A 25,726-nucleotide genomic window follows, 5' to 3' on the forward strand; every position below is an offset into this window, starting at 1 on the left:
CGTGGGTGCCATAGAGGCAGTGCCTCAAGACAGGCGGGGCAGGGGATTCTACTCCCGTTATTTTCTCATCCCCAAAGCGAAAGGGGGGCTACGTCCTATCCTGGACCTTCGCGAGCTGAACAAGTACCTGCTCAAGCCCAAGTTTCGCATGGTCACCTTGGGGACCATCATTCCCTCTCTGGATCCGGGAGACTGGTTTGCCGCCCTCGACATGAAGGACGCCTACTTCCATGTCGCGATTTATCCTCCTCATCGACGTTACCTCCGGTTTGTGGTCAACAACACACACTACCAGTTCGCCGTGTTGCCATTCGGGCTCTCCACCGCACCGAGGGTATTTACCAAATGCATGGCGGTGGTTGCCGCAGCCCTCCGCCGTCGTTGGATACATGTCTACCCGTATCTCGACGACTGGCTAGTTCGCGGACAGTCTCAACAACTGGTGATGGGCCAGTTGACAGGCATACTGTCCCTCTTCCGACGACTCGGTCTTCTCATCAACGCCGAGAAGTCCACCTTGAGCCCGTCGCAGCGGGTAGAGTTCATTGGAGCGGTCCTCGACTCCTCGCTAGCCCGGCTTGCCTACCTCGATCTCGACACCAGACGATGGTCTCCCTCATCCGGGACCTCGTCTCCTTCCCGACCACGACGGTGCGCTCCTGCCTCCGCCTCCTGGGCCACATGGCATCATGCACCTACGTCACCGCGTACGCGCGGCTTCATCTCCGCCCATTCCAGACTTGGCTCGCGTCGGTGTACCGGCTGCATCGAGATCCCATCGATATGGTGGTCACAGTCTCCAGGCCAACACTCGAGTCCCTCACCTGGTGGCTCGACCCGGAGATTGTCTGTGCGGGAGTCCCGTTCCATCCTCCTCGCCCGTCCGCCACTCTGACCACGGATGCCTCAGCGCTCGGTTGGGGAGCTCACCTGGGCGACCTTCACACCCAGGGCCTGTGGTCGCCCCAGGAGCTCGCTCTACACATCAATGTCCGCGAGCTGCGAGCGATCCGTCTGGCATGTCGCACCTTCTGCACCCACCTGCAAGGCCGCTGTGTGACAGTGTTCACGGACAATACAACAGCAATGTTCTACGTGAACAAGCAGGGTGGAGCCCGCTCCTCCCTCCTCTGCAAGGAAGTGATGCTCCTGTGGGACTTCTGCGTGACCCACTCTATTCACCTAGAAGCGTCCTTTCTTCCGGGAGTACAGAACACGCTGGCCGACCATCTCAGCAGGTCTTTCTTCTCCCACGAGTGGTCTCTCCGTCCCGACGTCGTGCACACAATCTTCCCCAAGTAGACCTATTCGCATCCAAGGCAAACAGGAAGTGCCACCTGTTCTGCTCGTTCCGGGGTCACGCGCCGGGATCCCTGTCGGATGCCTTCCTGTATTCCTGGAAGGATCACCTCCTCTATGCCTTCCCTCCTTTCCCGCTCGTCCATCGAGTATTACAGAAGCTTCGGAGGGACAGAGCCACTGTCATTCTCGTAGCTCCGGCCTGGCCGAGGCAGCATTGGTACTCCCTGCTGCTCGAGCTCTCCGTTCGGGATCCCATCCCCCTCCCGTTGTGGCCGGACCTCATTACTCAGGACTTCGGCAGGCTCCACCATCCGAGCCTCCAGTCCCTCCATCTTACAGCTTGGTACCTGAGTGGTTGACCCACGCAGAGAGGGACTGTTCAGCGGCAGTTCAACAAGTCCTCCTAGAGAGCAGGAAGCCTTCCACTCGCTCCACCTATCTGGCGAAATGGAAGCGGTTCGCGCTCTGGTGTGACCAGCGGGGCCTCAATCCCTTTGTAGTCCCTGTCCCGACCATCCTGGACTACCTCTGGTACCTTAAGGAACAAGGTCTTGCGGTCTCCTCCTTGAGAGTTCACCTGGCAGCAGTCTCCGCCTTTCGTCCATCCGTGGAAGGTCGGTCCATCTTCTCCAACCAGATGGTTTCCCGCTTCCTTAAAGGCTTGGACCGCTTGTATCCGCCGGTGCGGCGTCCTGCCCCGACCTGGGATTTGAACCTCGTGCTGGCCAAGCTGATGGGTCCTCCGTTCGAGCCCTTAGCCACGTGCTCCTTGCTCTACCTCTCCTGGAAGACGGCCTTCCTCGTCGCCATTACATCAGCGAGACGAGTCTCGGAGCTACGCGCTCTGATGGTTAGTCCGCCATACACCGTCTTCCACGGGGACAAGGTGCAGCTCCGACCACATCCGGCCTTCCTCCCAAAGGTGGTGTCAGCCTTCCACCTCAACCAGGAGATCTTCCTCCCAGTGTTCTTCCCGAAGCCGCATACCTCGCCTCGGGAGCAGCAGCTGCACACCCTCGACGTCCGCAGGGCGCTCGCTTTCTACATCGAGCGGACTAAGCCCTTCCGGCGCACGCCCCAGCTGTTTGTAGCGGTTGCGGACCGCATGAAAGGCTAGCCGATATCCTCTCAACGGATTTCCTCCTGGGTCACAGCGTGTATCCGGACCTGCTACGAGCTTGCTCGCGTGCCACCATGCCGCCTCACCGCTCACTCCACGAGAGCGCACGCCTCGTCGGCCGCCTTCCTGGCCCATGTTCCCATCCAAGACATCTGTCGAGCGGCCACCTGGTCTTCGGTCCACACCTTCGCCTCCCACTACGCGTTGGTGCAGCAGTCTCGAGACGACGCAGCCTTCGGCTCCGCGGTATTACACTCCGCCACGTCTCACTCCGACCCCACCGCCTAGGTAAGGCTTGGGAATCACCTAACTGGAATGCATAGGAGCAATCACTCGAAGAAGAAAAGACGGTTACTCACCGTAGTAACTGTTGTTCTTCGAGATGTGTTGCTCCTATCCATTCCAGACCCGCCCTCCTTCCCCACTGTCGGAGTAGCCGGCAAGAAGGAACTGAGGAGCGGACGGGCCGGCTGGGGTATATATCCAGCGCTATAGCGGCGCCACTCCAGGGGGCGCCAGCCGGCCCGCCGGAGTTGCTAGGGTAAAAAAGTTCCGAGATGCCGTGCACGCGCGGCGCGCACACCTAACTGGAATGGATAGGAGCAACACATCTCGAAGAACAACAGTTACTACGGTGAGTAACCGTCTTTTCTCAAACTGGGGGTCGGGACCTCTCAGGGGGTCACAAGGTTATTACATTGGGGGGGGTCACAAGTTGTCACCCTCTACCACAAACCCCGCTTTTCCTCCAGCATTTATAATGATATTAAATATATTAAAAAGTGTTTTTAATGTATAAGGGGGGGTCACACTCAGAGGTTTGCTATGTGCAAGGGGTCACCAGAACAAAAGTCTGAGAACCCCTGCTTTAGCGCATCTGGCATGTAAATATCTTGCAATGCCGGTTACAACAGTGCCATGCAAATGCCTGTTCTCACTTTCAGGTGACATTGTAAATAAGAGAGCAGCGTTATCTCCTACAAATGTAAACAAACTTGTTTGTCTGAGCAATTGGCTGAACAAGAAAAAGGACTGAGTGTACTTGCAGGCTCTAAAATTTTACATAGTTTTGTTTTTGAATGCAGTTTTTTTGTACATAATTCTATATTTGTAAGTTCAACTTTCATGATAAAGAGACTGCACTACAGTAATTGTATTAGGTGAATTGAAAAATATGTATTTTTTTTAAAGTGCAAATATTTGTAATAAAAAATAAATATAAAGTGAGCACGATACACTCTGTATTCTGTATTGTAATTGAAATCAGTATATTTGAAAATATAGAAAACATTCCAAAGTATTTAAATAAATGGTATTCTATTATTGTTTAACAGTGCGATTAATCGCGATTAATTTTTTCAATCACTTGACAGCCCTAATGATGATTTTTTTTAACCATTATCAGTGATACAGTTTTTAATCTGTATGTAAAGGTGGGACAGTCCCTGTCTGCCCCGTTGCAGCCCAGTGTTGCACTATGGGAGTGCCCACCTTCATTCACCTGCTTGACAGCAACAGATTCACTTTAAAAGCTAGGGGCACAGGGAAGCCAGCACAAATTAACAGAAGAGCCTCTTTTAATAAGGCTCAGGACAGGAGCAATTCAAAAAAACAGTTCATAAGTCCTTCACCTCTGAATCCTGCTTCTGTTCCCACACAGACACTAACTGGACTAATCTCCTAGAACCTGAGAGGAAAGAACCCACCACACCCTGCATGGCTTCCACTTCCCTCTCTCTGAACTCCCTCTTCCTGTTTATATAGCCCAGCCCTAGGGCAGGATATGGCCTCCTCAATTTTACCCCAGCTGTTGGCTTCAGCCTGTCGTTCAGGGACTAGTGCATGCCTGCACACCACAGTACAATATTTTTAGCTAAAGTATTTTAATGCAGCATTATGTAGACTGTCTTGTTGAAATTCAGATTTATATACAAACCCAAAAATATAATGGCAAACCCAAATATTTTAAAGAGCATTTACAGAAACAAAGCCAGGTAAAGAAACTTGCTAATAAATTGACAGAGAACAAAATCTTTTAACATGCAAAAAGTTAGCACAATTTATAAAATGTAATAATTTCCAGACTACATTATCTCCCAATCTCTTTTAGAACGAACACACGAACCCCTCTTCTAAACTAGTTCCATTATATAGTTTCATGTGTTAAAAAATATTCAGCTACAGAGTTGTGGGTTGGTAATGCTGATTTTGATATACAACTTAATATTCTTATGTATGTTTGCAAACTGAATTTGAGAATACATTTACGCAAGAAAAAGAAATACTGGCAAGTATGTCTGCATTTAAAAAATAAGTATTTACAGTATGCAATTACTTAGCCCTACCAACGGCAGAGTAATTTTTAATTTGTTGCCAAAATACTCATTTCCAATCACAGAGTATTTTGAGCAAGTGTAAGCTTATTCTGCATGTATTTGTATAGAATTAAAGGAATACTAAACTGTATTTAGACTGTAAAGAATAATCCTTCAAGAACAAAACACTACTAAATTGTCCTAAACCCTTCAGTCATTTGTCTGGTGAAAAACTGTAATATAACTTTTCCATATACTTACTTAAGTTTATCAATTAGTTTAGACTTGCGTTTAGTAAGACACTGTTTTACCATATGAATAAAAGTAGATGAATTTGTGGTTGTCATGCCACCTGTAAATAAATTCCTCCGTGGGGTCATTCGTACTAAACATAAGTGGTCGTTTGGCAGCAGCTGCAACAACAAAATAAGTTAATGAAAACAGGTCATAGTTAAGATTGCATTTCCTTGATACAAATAGTGTATTTCTTTAAATCACAGGGACAGACTTCTCAAAGTAAACGACTCTTTTAGTTAGCAGAAAAAGGCATAATGAGATCCAATGGTTGGCAGCCAAAGCTAGATAAATACAAACTAAAAATAATGTGCAATTCTTTTTTTAAACAGTGAAGGTAATTAACCACTGATGGTGGATTTTACATCACTTTGAGTCTCTAAATCAAGACTGGCTATTTTTCTAAAAGATATGCTATAGCTCAAACCTAAGTTATAGGCTTGATGAGGAAATTTTCAGATGACGTTATTTTGGCCTGTGTTATGCAAGAGGTTACATTAAATTATCATAATGGTCCTTTCTAGCCTTGAAAAAATTGAATCTAACTCATATTAATTATCTGTCTTTTGGACAAATATGGAATACTGTGGTGTAACATTTGTTAAGACTGTCCTCCGATCTGAGACGTGAATGAAGAACTTCTTTTTATCCTTAAAAGATAAAGATAGTTTTGTACTGGCAGAAACAGATATATGACCCAATAGATCTCTTCCATCTCTAATTCCCCAGACTCTATGAAGTGGTCTTAACGTATCTTATACAATCGATTTGGTGTGCAGCCATCACCTGAAGTGTCACCTCACATGACCTATATGCTGTAATTATGGTGACATCTGATGAGTCTATAAAGCTGTCAAATATGATATAATCAAAAAATTCAAAGTAACATTCAGTATTACCAAAAACTGAGACTTTTATGGGGTTTTACTGCTAAAGTATTAGATTAAAAAGAGACAGAATTGGGTAATGTAATATACTGCTGAGTTTTAATACCGAAGTTCTATAAAAATTGATAGAAATGCCTTCATTTTTTTTAAACTTCAGGATTTTGTTTCAATTTAAACATTGTCCCTGGCAATTTAAACTAGTATATCTATAGCCCAAATTTTGCATCATTGTGCTAGCATGAGAACATGAATTTGCAACTAAATAGTCTATTTTCACCATCCAACCTGAATGAAATACAAATATTACACAAAACATTAGAAGCAAAAGTGGATTTTGATTTTTTTTCAATTCTGTTTTGCTAATCTCAAGAGTTATTACTAGCAGGTAACAAAACATATTTTTTGAAAGAGATGATCCTTAACGCAATTGTCCCTTCAAAAAGTCCCTTCTTTTCCCATTTATTCTGTCTTCTGAGTTTCTGTGACCTTGGTTAATAAAAAGATACTAGTTGGGTTCAGTTTGACTTTTGTTTATAAATCACAAATCCACTTCCTACTTCTTATGCACGGAGCACATTGTGTCTGAATTTCCTATAATGAAAGGAAATATTTAAATAAAAAAAATTTCAATTAAATAAAGGGAATTTATGAATTTTCTTAGCAAAATCTGTAATGCAATTAAAACCCAAAAAATCTAAACTTTGAGACTAAACTATTTGACAACATCTCTAAAGAAAGAGACCATGTGTGTTGATCTTACCATGCTCTTTGGTATTGCAAGTCCCCTGGTTTTTGAATTAGTCAAAAACGAAGACCAAGGTTCCTGGGAGGAAAAAAAAGTTTAAAAGTTTAAAAGATTTTGTCATGGCTTCATAATTTTTTTTAAGTCTTTTGCCAAATATTACACAAAAACGTACTTGTTTCTAAAACTTGATCTAAAATGGGCTGAATATATTGAAAATAAAAGCATGAATTAAAGTCTTTTAAAAGAGTACAATGGCCCAGACTCAGGAAGTTACTTAAGCATGTATCTAACCTGAAGCATGTGAGTAGCCATATTTACTTCAGTGGAACTACTTGAGTGCTTAAAGTTAGGCACCTATTTAAGTAACCTTCCTGAATTGGGCCAAAAGCTGCAAAACTGTGAACAAAAGAATTATTTCTCCAGAAAATAGCTCCAGATTTCCAAGTTCTTCCCACCTTTTGAAATATGGTCTTTTACAGCAAAAATTATACATGAATGTTTGTATTGGCTTAATTTCTAAAAGAAACCCCAGCATGAATCCCTTGTATGTCCAGCAACTGCCAATTCATATATGTTGTAGTTCTGTCTACAGCTGCCTTCTGCTTGTTCATCCTGGATTGGGTCCTTCATGCCCACTCATCTTACACTCTCTTGTGCATAGTGCCTGATGCACCTCTCTGCCAATGGGTTTTAAGTACTTATCTGGCCCCTATCACTATTGTATCTGAGCATCTCCCAAACATAGGAGTCATAGCCCGTGAGGTAGATCAGAAATATTTCCATTTTACAGATAGGAAGTGAAGCACAAAGATTTGAGTGACCTTGAACAAGTTCACAACCTGTATCAGAGGCAGGAACTGAACCCAGATCTCCTAGGTCCCAATGCAAAGCTCCAACCATAAGATCATCCCTCCTCCCAGGTGCCTGAATCCCCTTTTCTACCCCTCCATCCTCCAGTCAAAGCGCAAGCCAGAGTCAAATGCATTACGGTACCATGCCTTGGCTACAAGTGGGAAACAGACTTGCTGCTTTCAAAGGCATATGGGTTAGCTGGTGCCAGTCTTTTAGGGGTGAGGAGAGTGGAACAGAACAGGAAGAATCAGTGTGGGTCAGGGGGTTGAGTCAACAGGAGCTGGAACACACTTCAATCAGCCCACAAAGTAGGAGCGTTATTTCTATTCACTTCATGCCAACCTAAACCTTTCAATAAATACTGAAAAAAGCATTCAGACAATCTCTAAAAGCCTGAAACACAAAATTGCTTCTGTCAAGAAATTCAAAGTGCCCCGGGAACTTTAAATAAATAAGCCTAGTAGCACTTTTCAAATATCCCATTTTAAAGCTGCATTTGTTGGGGAGGGGGGAGGTTTGTTTTTTTTAAGCAACTTGTCCATAGTTTAACACTGCCAAGTTTCTTGTTTTTAATTTAGAAGATCTTCCAAATTTAAAAACCCTAATTTTAGACCTAAACTAAAAATAATTGTTAACATTTCAATCACACTTGAGTAAAAAAAAAATAAAAAAATTTGAGGTAACAGTGAACGAGTACATTTTATGTCACAAATTCTGAAGACAGAAAGTTCAAAAGAAAATGTTGATAGATCATTAACTATAATGATACCCTTATAAAAGCATTTTCAACACAGAAAACTAAAAATATGTAGTGTTTTAGAAAATTTAATTCCTTACTATAAAAAGCATTTAGCTCAGTAATCATCATAGACAGTACAAAATACTCACCATGTGGAGAAGCTGAATTTCACAGGCAGTTTGCCATAGTACACTTAATGCTTGATAACTCCTTAGTTCACCAGGTTTTGCAGTCAATACCTGGCAGAAAAACAAAGTTGACCAATAAGATTATTTCTGTATCCATTCACTCAATTCCTTATAAATGTGATTTGAAAGGTTAGACTTAAGTTCTCAAGAGCCAGCAAATTCAAAGTTAAGATTAAAATTTCAAGCCCCACTCACTTAAGCTCCACTCCAAGCTCAATCTTAGACCTCATACAATATGCACCACACATTATTTTAGGCCTCCCTGTCAGACGAACACATTAGAAACACAGATTCCACCATAAGACCACTTCATTTTGTACAATATTTTAATATTTAAAATTACCTACTTATCACATCTATATTAACCTCTTTACTAAGAGAGCGAAAAAAGTCTTATGAAAGGACAAGAAAATACTCACTCATTCACTCTACCTCTACAAGAATCAAAGCATTACCCACATTTGGGATACGTTACTGTTATTGCATAGATTTCATTTTTACATTAAAGCTAGTACCGTTCTCAAGAAAGAGGATCACAGAGCCAATTTGTTAAAACAGCTCCAGATGATGGATTGTATAAATGTCAAAAAGGTTTTCTAAGGCACCTTCATAAGAAGCCTGGCAATTCAATTCAATATTACATGCCAAACAACTTCCAGAAAGGAAAGAAACGCCAACATTTCATTTATTCCTGAACTGAGCAAAGACAGAAGTGCATGCATCTATTATGGAGCAATTTCATTTTTAAGTATAGATATAAAATGATTTGACACAATGATCAATTGAAAAAAAGGAGCTAGATGTGCCCCTACCTAGGGAAGTGGATTCCAACAGTATTTATCCAAGACAGGCATTCAGCTCATATCAGGGTGAGGGGGGACATTTTGGGGGGAGAGGGTTACAGAAATTGCATGAAGAGAGTGGTAAAATTAGTGTAAGGAAGTAACACCGTAGTGGTGACACTAAAAGAAATGGGCTGCCCTTTTTGCCAATTATTTTATCATTAAAGAAAATCACTGCTGAACTGCAAATTTAGTGGTATTTGAACCCCTTATTGTACAAGTGAATACAAATTAAGTATTTAGAAATATAGGAGATAAACATAGGTACACTTAGAAATCCTAATATTTACAGAAATACCTTATATAAATATCAAGATTTAGTGGGTTTTGTTTGTAAAAAAAGATATGAAAATCACAGGTGCAGGTCTCCCAGTGGAACATGGTCCCCACTGAAAGAATATATATTACTTTCACTCAGATGCTCCCTGGAAGAGCACAAGCAGTGGTGCCAATTCAGATATTTCTTGGAGGGAAAGCAAATTCTGGGTTCCCCCCTCCTTAACAGGGACACGTTCCAGCCCTTGCCTGTGTCACCCCCGCTTCAAGGATGCTTAGTCTCCCTCAAACAGGGACTCCTCTCGTACCCCAAAGTGCATGAGCTGGTGCCACCAGTAGTTGAATTCTTGGTGGACTCCCCTGTACACTGCCGTACAGGAACAGACTCCCTGTGTGCCAGGGGTTGCAACACCATTTTGCTGGGCCACACCTCTGTTTGTACAGAGGGGCAGCCGGTCAAATTTCAGCGGCAATGCAACCATGCAGCCAGAGCAATGCTCCAGGTCACTCTGGCAGCAGCCATACTGATTTAGTACAGGACCACTGCTTAAAATAGGGGTTGGGACCCCTCGGGGTCACAAGGTTATTACACGGGGGGTCGCGAGCTGTCAGCCTCCACCCGAAACCCCACTTTTTCTCCAGCATTTAACACGGTGTTAAATATGTAAAGAAGTGTTTTTAATTTAGAAGGGGGGGTGCACACAGAGGCTTGCTGTGTGAAAGGGGTCACCAGTACAAAAGTTTGAGAACCACTGGCTTAAAAGGTGTTGGGCCACGCTCCCCAGTTCTTGCCCTGTGACTTATAGAACTTTGGGCAATTGCTAAGACTTTGGCAAGAGGGGGCGTCACTAGACCCCTCTCTTCCAGCAGCAGGGTGGCAGGCGAAATAAAATGATGCCAGGCTGGATGTGGCCCCAGGGCCACCAGTTGCCCATCCCTTTCTTTTGTTCTGGTGGTCAACCCCACCCCCCAATAGTTTTCAAAGTAGACTATTAAGATAAGCATGCTCATTTGTGCAAAGCCAATCTAAATACTAGGCTGCATCAACAGAGGTGATCCCAGACATTTTCATGCTGTGACTCCCTTTAGGAACTACTGTTATTGCATTAAAAATATACAACAGAAGTGTTGGTTTTCCATCAGGCACTAGGATGTCTTCAGTATATCTACTTCTACTGACTGTCCCTCACATGAAGAGCACTCTAATTTGTAACACTCATTTCCCTTAAAACAAACTGTGTTATTACAGACAAACATTCCTCCAGGAGGAGCAAGCAGCAGAGAGACAGTCTCTCTCCCATTTGTTAGAAAAATATCCTTAAGTAAAAAGGAAGAACATTTTTAAAGCAACACATGGACAAAATGACTCTAAACAGAATGTTCTAGAGTTTTCAATGAAGCATCAGCTTCTCCTTATTAATCAGTGAAATCTCTTGTACTGAAACATACCTTGTACTCTTTTTCACTAACAAACATGTTCAGTTCTATTCTTCCATATCTGTATATGGAACTGCGTTCATACATGACAAAGATAAACTTCCAAAGAGTGTTTCTTTCCTTTTTTTGGGGAAGGAATCCAATAATTTTTACAGGAACATCTGTTTTGAAAATGAGCAAAGGTATCTTTGAATTTTCAAATATGTACTGCACAACCTCAACAACACTAAAGTGTAAGTTACAAACACGAGAGCAAGCATTATTTTAACCTGAATGTATTTACAGATTTTGTCGTTGCTCAGGTATGGCTTACAGTATGGCCCACCACTGAATGCAGTTTGTGTCTGTCTGAATCTTCATTAAAGAGGTGCAAACAATTGAAACTACATAACCCACCATACACACAGTTTTACCTCTTACTAAAATGCCAGACTACTTAAGTAAAATTGAGGATTACCTACTGGGCATGTAGTATCTATGAGTCATATCTCTGTATTAAAGAAGATAGATAGATTACTCCAATCCGCTTTATACAAAATTAAGCAAGGCCCTCAAGCATCTGCCAAACTGCCTCTGAGGCCTCAATTACGTACCCCCAACAATAGGTTGATTTTCAATTTACCTGCTGTCCAAGGAACTGCCAAGATGCCCAAATTTTCAAAAAGTTTCTCAGAGTACATAGCAGGTGGTTTCATAGATCCACAGCCCAAAGGGTCCAATCTGAAGAAGTCACAATAAACAACTTCTAATTGTCCACGTAGGCTGTTCTCCAGAGACTGAAAGAAATGGTGAAGTTAATTTTTAAGTTTTCAATACCAATAATTTGGACACATCCTATGTATTTTTCCATCCGAAAACAAAGAACCGCAATGAATTATCTTTAAAATAAACAGATTCTGTAAATACTAGTTAAAAATAACAAACATTGCTCACAGAGCTAGCTACTGAAATGTTGCATATAGTTCAGCTACTTTTATGACGCAAGGCAGATGTATTTTTTACATATTTAGCATTTGCTCAACTGGAACTTTAGAATGCACTATTAAACTTGTAAAAAGAACAGGAGTACTTGTGGCACCTTAGAGACTAACAAATTTTTATTTGCGCATAAGCTTTCATGGGCTACAGCCCACTTCATTGGATGCATGTAGTGGAAAATACAGTAGGAAGACATATATATACACAGAGAACATGAAACAATGGGTGTTACCATACACACTATAAGGAGAGTGATCAGTTAAGGTGAGCTATTATCAGCAGGAGAGAAAAAGAACTGTTTGTAGTGATAATGAAAATGGCCCATTTCCATCAATTGGCAAGGAGATGTGAGGAACTGTAGGAGGGTGGGGGGGTAATAAACATGGGAAAATAGTTTTACTTTGTGTAATGGCCCACTGTTAGTCTCTAAGGTGCCACAAGTACTCCTGTTCTTTTTGCGGATACAGACTAACATGGCTGCTACTCTGAAATCTATTAAACGTGTGTAACTTTTGGTAAGTTTTTAAAAATATTTGATTAGCCATATTCATCTGAAGATCCCACAGCAATTTGTAATTGTAAATTAAGTCTCTTAACACCTAGATGAAAAACAACAACTAAAAATGAATATACACAAAGAAGTTACGTAAGTTGCTCATGCTCATGCCAAGTTGATAGCAGAGCTGGAAACAAGCAGGAATCTTGGCTCCCAAAACTAGTCTCTCCGAAACAGCAAAAAAAAAAAAGCTCTAAATCGGTAGACCTCCAGATCCATGCAAAGCCCCAGTAAAATCATGGGCCCAAGAGTCTACATGCCTGGAGTCAACTGCAGGATCCAGGACAAAAGTTTAATCAGGTAAAATAATCACTGAAAGTAGCCAAGAATATCTATAGAAGCTTCTGAAGGCCACATGAAAACATCTTGCTTAAAAACACAGTCAAGATCATTTAGGTGACTATTAGCCACAAATCTATGTACATCCCTGTTTAGAGAGACCTCAGCTTGATATCCTGCATAAACAGGAGAAACTGACTGGCTATATACGAGAAAGAGTGAAAGCCAAAGTGTTGTCAAATGTGCAAAGTAAACAAATTTAAAAAAGAAAAATATTTTTTCCTACCATCTTTAACTTATATTTATCTTAGGTGTTAATTGTAACAGGTAAAACAATTCAAACAGATGGGTGATTTTAATTTAATTTCTCATTTTCCTATCTCACTGCAAATTTCAGATACCCTTACAAAAAAAAATATACCTGTAAATCTGGAAGGAAAGCTCTGTCACTCTCCAGAGCTACCACTCGGGCACCTGCATTGAGTAGCGTCCGGGTCAAGACTCCAGGACCTGGAAAAATCATCATTGTTTAGCCCTGTCATTTAAAACTGACTCCCAAAGGACATAACTGACACACACGCCTTTCAAGAAGGAGAAAAATAAGTTTACCTAAATATTAGGGGGGAAGGGAGGAAGAAGGTTAGATAAAGAATTATGCCCTAAGTCTGCAACATGTGAGTAAAGTTAAGCATGTGTGCAAATTTTTGCAGCATAAGACCTTTAGACAGTAGTCAGACATGATCTCCCTAATTTCTCGAGATCTCTACAATTTTTTCTTCAAGCTCTGACAGTCTAAATGGACCTTCAGTCTTGATCTGCATTACTACTGTTTAGCAGCTGAGCAGCAACTGAGAACTTTGTGGTTGCAATGTAAAGAAAAAGGCAGTGTGGATACATACCATATTTGCTGGACTTGTGATAAGACAAAGTTTTTGAAATAAAAGGTGTTTAGTTCAGTCAAAAATGTTTCTATGATGAAACGTAGCATAGGCCTGGAGTGGAGAACCGCAGCTGAGCTGCGATCGGCAGAACCGGCGGACGTGGCAGGTAAACAAACCGGCCCTGCCCGGCCCACCAGAGGGCTTACCCTGGTGAGCTGCGTGCCAAGAGTTGCTGATCCCTGGCTTACAGGCAACATAATATACAATACCAAAATAATAACTGAATCAAAATTAATTGTATTTAACAACTGTTTATGCACATTCAAAATACTTTTTCTTTTATTAAATGGACTGGTGAGGGAAAATAACTAATGAAGCAACAGCAATCCCTAACTTTTCTACATTTTCCCCCATGTGGTAATGCCATCAGCCCTACACTTTAGATACTCTGTTCTGAGTTCGGTTTGAAATATTTAGAAATGTGCAGAACAGGGAAAGGTAATGCCACCAGGGGCCGCGGTGAAGCAGAGAAAGAGGGGCCAAACACCCGGTTGGCGCCGTTCCCAGTTCGCTGCAGCCGTCCGGAGTCCAATGTCCGAGCTAGGAGAGTCCCGTCTGGAGTCACCAGAAACTGTTACCGAAATATCGGGTCTGCCTAGCTGAGAGCCAATAACAGCCTGACAGGGATAAGGAAAAATGCATTATTCTGCAGAAGAAAGGAGAGCTCTGTAATATATACAGAAGACTCTGCCTGACACAAGCTTTACAGATCTTTTATACACATTTAGACAAAGACATGCCGTGTTAACACTTGATTGGTAGTTACCGGACCCCGTGAAACCGTTATCTGGTCAGGGAAAACTGGCTTGGAGCAAGATTTAGCTGCTTTGTGGCAGAAAAGAAAAGCTAGTTGAAAAGTTCAGGGTACTGTGTACATGAGGTTTTTGGAGGCTTCTGCCTCCACCTACTGTCCGTTTGCAAAACTATTAAAAACGCGGGGAGGGGGCACCAAATAGCTTTCACAATGGTAAAGCTCCCTTTCACATCAGTGGGGCAGCATTAGGCACTAACTTATTTCCATAAGGGCTCTAGATAGACAGAACAGGCAGGACATGATTTTAATATCACATGGACAGAACAACCATTAGGACACAGCACCCCACTATTGCACTGCAGTGTCAGCACCAAATATGAGCCCATATCGTGGTGTAGAGCTTGAAGGTGTAAGTCATAACCTTCCAGCAACGATGCAAGATATTGTTGTGTTACTGAAACTGAACTTCTAGCATTAAAACTACAGTACTACTACTAATGAAGTCTGATAATTTCTTTATACTCACCATCCCTCTTCAAATACTAGAGCTTAAAGCCAATTTTGCAGAGACATGCAGTAAGATTTAAGTTCTATGCACTGACTTGTCAGGCTGTGCAGATTGCCACCCTAGCCCCAGAATATTAGACCAATACTGAAGACACTGGACAAGACCCACTACTTCACTCTTTATTCCCAGCATTATGTTTTATGTCGTTTTGATTAGGTCCTTTCAAAAATATTAAGTTCATATTTACGTGTGAACATTTACAAGGTTTCCCTTCATCTAATCCCCCGTGACCATGAGCCACCAAGTCCAACTATCCCCTTAACACAGCGGCTCCTACCCAGCCCCAGGTGCAGTCAGGGCCCTAGCAATAAAAGAGCTGGAGCGCAGTTGCCCCGTTCCCAGACTAACCCCTTGGCTTTCCCCGCCAGGCTGGGGCCCTGTCTCGCGGTGGCTCCTCCAGGGCTGACGAGGCCCAGCCGACACATTTTAAAGGTTCAAACCCAGCCTACCTGCCTGCCGCAGACGCTGACAGGTTTTTAAGCAGCACTTAGACAAGCTGCGTTTCCCAGCCCCTCCCCAGCGACCCGAGCCGCCCCTCCCGCTGGGACGGCAGGGTCCAGCCGCACCAGCCCCGGCGCATGAGGGCGAGGTCTGCCGCGGCGCAGCGTGTCCGGCGCTGTGAGGAGCAAGACGGGCAGGGCCGCGGGGCCCGGCCGGGCGCTTACCCGGCTCGCACTCCAGGACGACGGGCTCGGGGCCAGGGGCCGGGCCACACTCCAGGCTCGCGCGCACGGCGCGGGCCAGGTCGGGGCAGGCGATGAACCTGCGCAGCGGGGGGGAGCGCCGCGCCCTCTCCAGGACCAGCCGCGCCGCCTCGGCCGCCTCCGGGAGCCGCAGCTGGAGCCGGGAGTCCGGGCGCTGCCGCGGCTCCTGGCCCAGGCCGCGCCGGGGAGCTCGGCAGCCGGGGAGGCCGCCCAGGAAGGGCCTGAGCGCGGCGGCCGCTGCCCCCAGAGCCGCCAGCGCCGAGCGCCGCCCGGTGGGCCCCGGGGACGGCAACGCGCCCAGCATCTCCTCGCACCGACTCTGAGCCGCACCCCCACGTGGGTGACCTTCCCGGTCAGTAAACACCGGGCAGGGCGCAAGCGCCAGGGGCACGTCACTTCCGCTTCCGCCAGCAGGCGGCCGTACACGGTTCTAGTCTCTCTAGCGTCCCCGCTCTATGGTTTTGGGCCGTCAAGTCTCCTCCTCTCTATGGTACCAGCCCTGCGTCGCCGGGAGGCTGCGGCAGAGCCCGCGGGGGTCAGGTCGTGCCCGCCAGGGACCCCGCGCCCAGCGCCGGCCATGCCCGCCCGGAGCCCTGCGAGGGCAGCCGGGCACCCAGGTAGGAGATGGAGGCTCCTCTGCCTGCTCCCCCCTCCCCTCCCCTCCCCCTGCCCGCGCGGAGCCGGGTCCGTGGCTGCGGGACCCCCGGGCGCGGGGAGGGGAGGGGAGGGGGCTGACCCGGGAACGAGCGGAGGCGAAGGAAGTGGGGTGCGGCTGCGGGGCCCGGGTGGCCGCGGCTCTGCGGCGGGGAGATGCGGGGCCGGGGAGGGGGAGGGGCGATGCGGAGGGGACGTGGAGCCGGGCGGAGGCTCTCGCACCGGGGGTGGCCCCGAGGTGCCGCCTCTCCCCGCGCGCAGCCTGCGGCCGGTGCCGCCCGCCTCTGGGGCGGGTGTAAACGCCCCGCGGAGCGCCGGGCCGGGGGCTGGGCTGAGGGCGCCGGGCCGGGGGCTGCTTGGATGGGAGCGAGCGGGGCAGCTGCGCTGCTCTGGGCAGTGGCGCCCGGCCCGCAGGCGGGAGTCCCTAGGCTGGTTAACAGTCGATGCTAGAAATTCACCTCATGTCTGATTTTCATGTATTTATTTATTGGTGTTTGGGTAGGAAGCCACGTAACTGACAGAGCAATGGGAGAGACAGTCATACACGTATTAATGTGATCTTACTGCAGCACGGTGTGAGTAATGAAATACCAGTGGTTACTCAACCTCCTAAACCAAGATATTAATTATATATTGCTTCCCTCATAATTTAGGAGTTCTGCTGGAGGTCAGCGGATGAAGCTGAAGATTAAATCGGAAGGCTTATTTGAGCAGGTATTTGATAAATTTGAAGTGATGCGCTCTACCTCCAGGTCTCCGGAGTCATAGGTGAATGGGCTTCTGGTACTTGTGAATAGGTCCAGTGCCTGCCTCTGCTTCTGTGCCTAACAGAATGAACTTGACATAATACTTGTCACTTACACTACTGCCCTGTCCACCAGGTTTTGACTAGCAACTGTGAAACTTCACACAATGGTCATTTTCACTGGGCTGTTGCTGTGGAAATGCTCTAAGCAGCAGCATTGACAATGGAGATAGCTATCTGCATACTCAGGATTGAATTGGTTTACATGTCATTCACGATTGGAAGGTATCTTCACAACTATAAGGCCTAGCAAATGTTTTTTTTAAATGAGCTTCCTTTCTGGAGAAACTGATGGCATAAACTTTTCCTCACCAACCCCTTGCCAGGGAAAGTATCTTATTCGTCACTGGTGAGTACATTTTTCAAACCCCAGAAACAAAATACTACATTTTGGGGTTTGTGCCAGTGCTTTTGACTTTTTTGGAATTCCTTGACTCTTTGGCATTTCCAACCAAATAGGTGATTTAGGCTCTGATTCTGCAACTGCATTTGAGTACTATGTTAATCTTCACTGACTCTTAGGAGAAAAAATCTATTCAGCTGAGCACTGTTTAAATTCTCAATCTATTTTTGAATGAGGCTTTTATGTTTTTAATTGAGTGATTAGTAAGAGATTTACTGATCATAAAGAGTTCTGTTTTCTTGGAGAAAGTGTTCACTGCTGTCTGCAAATATAGTTTTACTGTGCAATTTTGTATCCTTTGTTTTTAAATTATACTGAGATGTTTTACAAACGCTTCTTTCCAAATGTAGTGTTTAGTAAAGACATAGTAGTCCAATAGATGTCAATGGGGTTACTCAGAGAAGTTGGGACTTATTCCAGGGACTATTTGTATGATCAAGCCCCAAGTTTATTCTTCTGTCCTTCATAGAGAAGACACTACAGTTTTCTTCACATCAGGATTTATTTGAGTATAGGCCTTTCCTTCACTAAGGCTTGTGGTTGACTTTAAGGTAAATGGTACTTCCCTTTAACAGGGGAATTCTATTGTTATTCTATTCTCTTTTTATGGTATAGAAATAAGAAGTCTTTTACATCAATAATTTTATAGACTTCTCTGTTCTGACATTATGATATAATACCATTGGTTTTATGATAAGATTTCTCATACTTCTCATCTTTCTGTTCTTCTGTGTATTTTGGGAACTGGGAATAGACTCCTATATACCACAGCTAGAGGTCAAAGAGATTTTTCCTCTATTAAACCATGTCGTTATTGGGAACATAAGCATTTTGCTTGAAATAGATAGAATAAACAATATTTGTTTATGGTTAGAACTTACTGTCATTAACTACCCAAATGTATGTTGTTTTAAATGCTGTATATTTACTGAATTTTGTTGCAGAATGAGATACCAGATAACTGCATATTGAATCTTTCAGGTCTAAAGAAATCTTGCTGTCCTTACAATACCTTTGAGAAACGATTGAAGTTTTAGGAAAATGGTAAGTGCTTTAATTTTCTGATCTAGAAAATGACTCAAAAAGATGTATAGAAAATGAACATGACTGTACGATATACACTTTCTAATTTGTGAAGACTTACTCCTCCACCAGGTAAAAAGATTAAAATATCTGTGTACAGTGGTAGCCAGATTATTGTTTAACAAACTAAGCAGCCTAATGTACTCAGCAGGGGTGCTTCTCGTTAGCCACTCTGAAATCCTTGGTTTCCTTTCATGACTGAGTATTATAAAAATTTGGCTGGACAAGTTAACTATTTGATTTAGTTTTCTTGCTTCAAACGTAGATTAGAATCTGGTCAATATTTTCTCAGGTCATTGTCGGTAAAGAAGTAGAATGTCATTTGCAGGTGTTGTCATAATAGATGGTAGGTGCCCCATAAAGAAATGGAAAATATGTTGCTCAACAGATTTTTGCCAGTGTTACATGTGTGGCTTCAGATCTGGGAACATTTGAACAAAAATGGGAGGAGGAGTCATTCCAAAAACAAGTGATCAGACACCAGTTCCTCCACTACCACCATCACACACTTCAAACTGAAATTAATTCATCTTTAGCAATTCTAACGTTCAATCGTCTCCTACACATAATTTGGGACCCACAAATAGGTGTGCAACCCACTGTTTGTATAAGACATCTGTCTGCAACGTAAAAGACCATAATGAGGTCAACTTTTATTGTAATCTAAACTGCTACATTTATACAGTCTATAATACTTAAATTATTGTCTGTTCTATGTACAAAATAAGAAACAGAGGTGACTTGATGCTTAGGATCAGGCCTTTTGTTTACATCATGGCCAAACTCCAGTGACTGGGGAAGCAAGAGTCCGTGGCTGCTTGGAAACCTGTCTGTGCCATATGGCAATGTAAAAAGCTTCTAGGCTAGCATCTTAACCCCTTCTTTATCAGGATTTTCCCTTTTAAATAGGTTGAGTCAATCTTGCATATTAGTGGGGAGCACTTCTGTGCAGACTGTGGCTAGAAATGCCAAGTTAGTTGCATTTTGAGGCCTTTTCTTAGGACTAGATTCATGCTGAATGCATCTCATTAATGCGAGCTGACATTAAGTAAAGTAATATCAGGACTACTCCACCTATAATATATTTTGTTTTACACACTATACAGTTTTTGATATTCTGGCTTTACAAACCCCGCATTGGAGTTGACAACTTGACAATAAAGGAATTAGTTAGCAAAAAAATAAAAATAAAGAAATAAAATAAACTGGTGGTCTCTGTTCAGTCCCTAATGAACAGATCTGTGTCCAGTGATGCTAGTGGTAGTGTCCATATCACCATACTGTTGGTACTAAGTGGCACTCTTTTTGACATCTCATTGGAGAGGCCAAGGATTGTGTTGGCATGGAGATTGTCACTTCAGTTATGGGTTGAGATGATTAGGCAGTGGAGCAACCTTTTCCATTCCATGTGTTGTATCTGTTCTGTGAATAGAGGGGACTTCAGTCATCAGAGCTATTAGAGCTATCAGTCAGGTACTTTTCACCAGCACTGAATTAACAGTAAATATTTTTTTGGCGGGGGGAGGGTGAAGAAAGCATATTTTTGTAACATGCTCCTTTTGACTTGCTGCAGGTTAGAAGCATTCTGAATATGGGCATGCAAATGAGTGTGCACTTTCCATTCCACCCCACTGTGTCTCAGAATTCCTCTGTTTAGAATTACTACTGAGATGCTTCAACTCACCTTGGTCATCTCCAAAAACTGTTCAATCCATTTGTCTCTGTTTTACTCACTTCTTACCTTCAGTAGTCTGTATGGTAGCCTATGTACTGCTCAAGAATGTGTGTCATGAGAAATATATGAATTTGCTATGCTCAATGTTTTTTGTTTACATGCAATAACAGAGAAGACTTGTGAAGTAGGCATATTATTTAGCTACCTGTATATTGTTGTAAAGTCTTTGAAAACAAATTTGGGGGGGGGGATTTTTTTTTTTAAAGGGAGAAATAGAATGGAGAAAAGCTGTTACAGTTGTGATGTTTCTGTAGACAAAATAGTTTTGAAGAGTTACAAGACAGCAACAATTGTTTGCAAACCATATTGGTAGCTTAACTCTTTGCAGTCACTTCTGTGCTCATCCCACATGTGGTCTTTGCTCTGATGCTGTGCTCTATTTTATCTTCAAGCTAAATCCCTAAAATCTCACCTGACCATGCGTGCATTAGATCTGCCTTTGTCGTCCTATTTGATAGAATTTTCTTGTTTTATTTTCTTTGGCAAGTTGTCTTTTTTACTGTAATTTCATGATGAACTCAATTCAAAATCTATTCAGCTTTCATAGAAGACATAAACAGAATACATTTTATTAGAAAATCCCTTTTATATGCACTTTAATTCTCTAGTTTTTCACTTCTAATCATCTTGTACTTCTGTAAACCCCACCAACCAGAATATTTGCTGTCTCTTGATAAAATGGGCAGCCAGTTGATTTCATTGTAGAACCTGGAACATCACTGTCACTGAATTTTGTTAGTTAATGTTTTGCAACTTGTAGTATACATCTTTCCTAATGGTTAAATCTTTGAATTATGTGTACCTTTTGCCTTGCAATTAGAAAGCAATGCTCTGATGCTTTAGACCAGGGGTTCTCAAACTTCATTCCACCGCAGCCCCATTCTGACAAAAATTATTACACAACCCCAGGACGGGGGGACCAAAACCTGAGGCCACCCAAGCCCTGCTGTTCTAGGTGCGGGGGCAAAGCCTGACCTCCAACACCCCGGGCAGGGGGGACAAAGCTGAAGCCCAAGGACTTCAGCCCCAGGTAGGGGGCCTGTAACCTGAGCCCTGCTGCCCAGGGCTGAAGACCTCGGGATTTGGCTTCAGCCCTGGGGCCTAGCAAGTCTAAGCCAGCCTTGGCGACTCCATTAAAATGGGCTTGTGACCTGCTTTGGGGTCCTGACTCACAGTTTGAGAACCGCTGCTTTAGACCAGTCTCTCATTGCTAAATGCATGGAACAAGAGTGCTAGCTGTTTTGTAGCTGTTGCATTACATTTGCATATTGTGATCAACCCATAAACTGGATAGCCTCTGTCTAGAAAGCTATAGAGAAGAAGGCTTGTAAATTATTCAGTATTATAGTGGCAACTTCTGTTATACATGTCCTTGTGCCCTTGCAGAGGTATTTGAGGTTCACAGCATTGAGTTTTCACATTTGGCCATAGGAACATTTTAGATCCTTGACTAATTAAACACATTTACCCTAATTTCTTTAGAGGCTCCTTACTTTATCATCTAATTTCATATCTTTCCATTGGACAATATTAAAATCTCTTACTTTAGTTCCTAGAGGCAGCATTGTCTAGGGGTTAGAGCAACATGGGACTGGGAATCCAGTGGTGTGTAATTTTATCCTAGCTCTGCCGCTGTCTCATTGTCACCTAATTTCACTGTGCTTCATATTTTCCATCTGTAAAATGAAAGTGATTCTTGTCATACCTCCCTTGCAGTGATGTTGTGAAACTTTTTATTAATGTTTGTGAAGTGCTTTGAGATCCTTGCATGGAAAGCTGTGCATATTATTAGTTCCACAGGAAGCCTTTTCTGTTTAAGTAATTTTTCACACAGATAGCATCACACCCATTATAGTTGTTCTTTGGCTATCTGAACATTTATTTTTAATTATAACTTCTGTTAAATAAAGGAGACCTTTACTAAACAAGCCAAGTTGACTTTTAATAGAATAATATCTTTAAATCTTTAAGACTTGTCCATGAAACCTTTCCAAAAACTCCTTGCCAGCAACAACTTAGATAATTAGAACCAAAATCATATGGTTTATTAACTTCTCATACAAAGAGAGAGAATCTAGACAGTAATCAATTAGGGCCAAATTAATCACTCCCATACGTGGCCACAACTCTATTAATGTCAACCTTTTATGCCAGTAATGGAATTTGATTGGTTTTTAATATGTAGTTGGATTATGTTCTTGCTTCTCTCAGGTTAAACATGATTGAGAAGTCCTTTCTGAGTGTGCTCAGTGTGCATATGGTACAGTCAAATTTTTCAAACTCTGGTACTTAAAACAATGGCAATTAAATCCATATCTGTCTATTATACTTATGTGGACTTCATTACCATAGTATCTGAATGCCTCAGAAACTTTAATGTATTTATCCTTACAAAACCCCTGTGAGGTAGGGCAGTACTATTATCCCCATTTTACAGGTGGGGGACTGAGGCATAGAGAGGCTAAGTGATTTGCTCAAGGTCACACAAGGAGTTTGCATTAGAACAGCGCTCCCTAGTCCTAGATAGTGCTCTAATCACTGGACTATCCTTCCTCTCTAAATAAAATAAATGACAGTTTTTCAGAGATGTTGAATATCCACAACTCTCATTGAAGTCAGTTAGTGATGCTCCATAACAGTAAGTAGTAATTTTGAAAATTCCTCAGGTTGGGCCTGCAGATTTAGTAAGAGAGAGACTGTACCTGTGGCCCTGGTAAACTCTGTAGATAATGCCTGCAGACCATAACTGTTTAATAAGCATTACATTCAGATTTCCTCTGTCTCTGTCATTATGTTTGCAGCCCTTGATATGGTATAGAGACTGTAGAAGTTGTTGTCCATGCTGATTGTTTGTTTGGATTAGTCAGAAGCTTTTAATACCATTGATCGTGAGGTTTTGTTTCCTTAACTATGAAACCATGCATGAGTGTATGGGAATAGTCTTGAAAGGTTCTGTTCTTATTTCAGACAGGTGTTTCTGCGTAACTTCTCATCTTCCCTTCGAGGTCTCTTTTGAAAGATTGTATTCTGTCACTTCTAACTTTCAACATATATTTGATATTGGTGGAAGGGATAGTGAGACATTTTGGACCGTGGCACCAGCAGTTTGCCAAAGACATTCAACTCCTACTTTCCTCCTAATCTAACCCAGATGGTACAGTATATCAGCTTTCTCAATGCCTGGCTCAGCTAAGGATTTAGCTGAGAGTGAGCTAGCTAATGCTCAATTCAGATAAGACAGGTAATACTTGTTAGTTGGAGTTTACTGAGAGTGGCTTCCTCACCTTTGTCAAGGAAGGTTTCTCAATCTAGGAAAACCTTTGGATCCTGATTCCCAGGTGTCCAAAATAGCATTTTTTTTCTCAAGGATTAAAATAATTTATCTCAATGTGGAGCTTTCTACAGTTATCCATCCTTGTATCTCTTTCAGATGGTATTATATTGATCTATTGTTAAAAAATATTTTCAATACATAAATTCTTTTTCACATGTGGACGAGGTATTTATGTACTTAGGTTTGTTGGATAGAAAGTTCTTAAATTTTATACTCTATGAAAACTGCTACATGTAATTTGTAAAGTGTGTGTTTAAAAAAAAAAAAAGCTGAAAATGGCTGAGAATTTGAACATTGGATGATAACAGACTTCAGATCACAGTGATGATTGAACTTGGTGATAGTCTGAACAAATAGGAGTTCTCAGTCATGCTTGTAGCTATTTCCAGCTTTTCACGCTAACTCAGACAGTCTAGGCTTCAGAGTGACATACAAAAAAAAAGAATGACGGTCCTGGAATCTCAAATTTTTTATATTACATTTTGTATTTGTACATGTATTCAGAGATGTAACGATGGACACGTTTTTAAAACTTAAAATATAATGCAAACTAGGCGTAAGGAAAAACTTCTTGTGGGCTTGCCCAACAGATGTTAAATTGTTGGTTCCTTTAGCTGTAAGTCTTGGGAAAACAAAATGTGGGAAATCAGCAATGGGTCTAACTGCCAGACTTTACTAACTGCACTTCAAAATAGTGTTTTACTGTGGACAATAACAAGGGATAAAACAATAAGTACACGTTTAAAAAAAAAACCAACCACCAACAAGGGCCAAATTCTGTTCTGCTATATCAGTCTAAAACACAGTGTAGCTGAATGCAGAATTTGCCCCAATGAAACTTGAAAAGGGAAAATGTCAGGTATTTTTATAAAACACAAAAGTAAAAACTAGCTATAGCATAAGTGTCTGAAAATACTTTGTTTTAATCTTTTCAAATGTACGATAATTTACTCTATTCATTTTTAAAAGCAGTTGGTAGGTATCTTTTCTCACTGAGGGCTGGTCTACACAGTTTAAGCACTAACTTAACTTGGGAAGTTGCACTGATTTCACTAACACAGGTTCTGAACTATTTTAGTTAAATCTGTGCTCCAGCTGTGTAGATCAGCCCTAATACAGTTTGACAAAATGGCAGGCATCAGGAACATTACTGTCATTTCACACCTGCTTTTCCCTCTCCACTTCTATTATTTAAAACACTACTGATATTTGAGTAAAAGTTATTTTTAAAGAGGTGTGGTTTGTGTCCATAATGTAGCCTTGCAGTGTTTAACAGTAAAAACATTTTTTTTCATCATCATGGTAAGGATGGGAGATAAGATTTTGTCTGGTGTATTTTCAGGACTGCTTCTCAGAGCTGTGTAATTAGTATAACTGAAAAAATTAGACTTTGAAAACAGCATATGGAGGCTTCTTCTCAGAAGACTCGTAGTGATTTACTATTCCTGATATATAGATATTCTAAATACACCTCTACCCCAATATAACGCGACCCGATATTACACAAATTCAGATATAACACGGTAAAGCAGCGCTCTGGGGAGCGGGGCTGCGGTCTCCGGTGGATCAGCGCGTCAGCATGTCTGACTCTGACATGCTGCTCTGAGCAGCGTGTTAAGAGTGCCGGGCCAGGGCTGAGGGGTTGGATAAGGGGCAGAGGGTCTCGGGAGGTGATCAAGGGATGGAGCAGGGGGAAGCCACAGCCTGAGGAGGGGAGCTGTAGTGCAGGGGAACTTCACACGGGCTCCAGATGGCGCCGAGAAGTTGGGGAAGACTGGTCCACGCAGGGAAGTTGCGGATCCAGGGCAGGGAGAGGTGCCTGTCCTAGATGGCGCCATGCAGGTTCCCTGACCCAGTGCTGGAGGGCTTGGCACACAGTGGGCCCAGCTGGCAGCTGCGCCCCGCTCACAGCAGCGCCGGGCGGGCTCTCCGGGT

The 25,726-nt window shown here is 43.0% G+C and overlaps 2 protein-coding genes across 3 annotated transcripts in view; one reads left to right on the forward strand and one right to left on the reverse strand.

Moving 5' to 3' along the window:
• Positions 1 to 16,183, reverse strand: part of TFB2M (transcription factor B2, mitochondrial) — a 28,874-nt gene extending 12,691 nt beyond the window's left edge. The window contains exons 1-7 of the mRNA XM_045011583.1: positions 15,739 to 16,183; positions 13,232 to 13,320; positions 11,620 to 11,773; positions 11,010 to 11,158; positions 8,404 to 8,493; positions 6,679 to 6,741; positions 4,999 to 5,150 (exon numbers count right to left, since the gene is read on the reverse strand). Coding sequence (XP_044867518.1) covers positions 4,999 to 5,150; positions 6,679 to 6,741; positions 8,404 to 8,493; positions 11,010 to 11,158; positions 11,620 to 11,773; positions 13,232 to 13,320; positions 15,739 to 16,081 — 1,040 coding nt within the window. The 5' untranslated portion in view covers positions 16,082 to 16,183. The remainder of the gene's footprint in view (positions 1 to 4,998; positions 5,151 to 6,678; positions 6,742 to 8,403; positions 8,494 to 11,009; positions 11,159 to 11,619; positions 11,774 to 13,231; positions 13,321 to 15,738) is intronic.
• Positions 16,184 to 16,224: 41 nt separating this feature from the next.
• The window catches only part of CNST (consortin, connexin sorting protein), a 108,591-nt gene continuing 99,089 nt past the window's right edge, over positions 16,225 to 25,726 (forward strand). The window contains exons 1-3 of one of the 2 annotated variants that reach the window (XM_045011578.1): positions 16,225 to 16,394; positions 17,085 to 17,145; positions 18,621 to 18,683. The gene's annotated coding sequence lies outside the window, so the exon portion shown is untranslated. Of the gene's footprint in view, positions 16,395 to 16,931; positions 17,007 to 17,084; positions 17,146 to 18,620; positions 18,684 to 25,726 lie in introns of those variants that run through there. The other variant, XM_045011579.1, reaches the window with a different exon arrangement.

This window comes from Mauremys mutica, chromosome 3 (assembly GCF_020497125.1).
Source record: "Mauremys mutica isolate MM-2020 ecotype Southern chromosome 3, ASM2049712v1, whole genome shotgun sequence".
Classification (NCBI taxonomy): Eukaryota; Metazoa; Chordata; order Testudines; family Geoemydidae; genus Mauremys; species Mauremys mutica.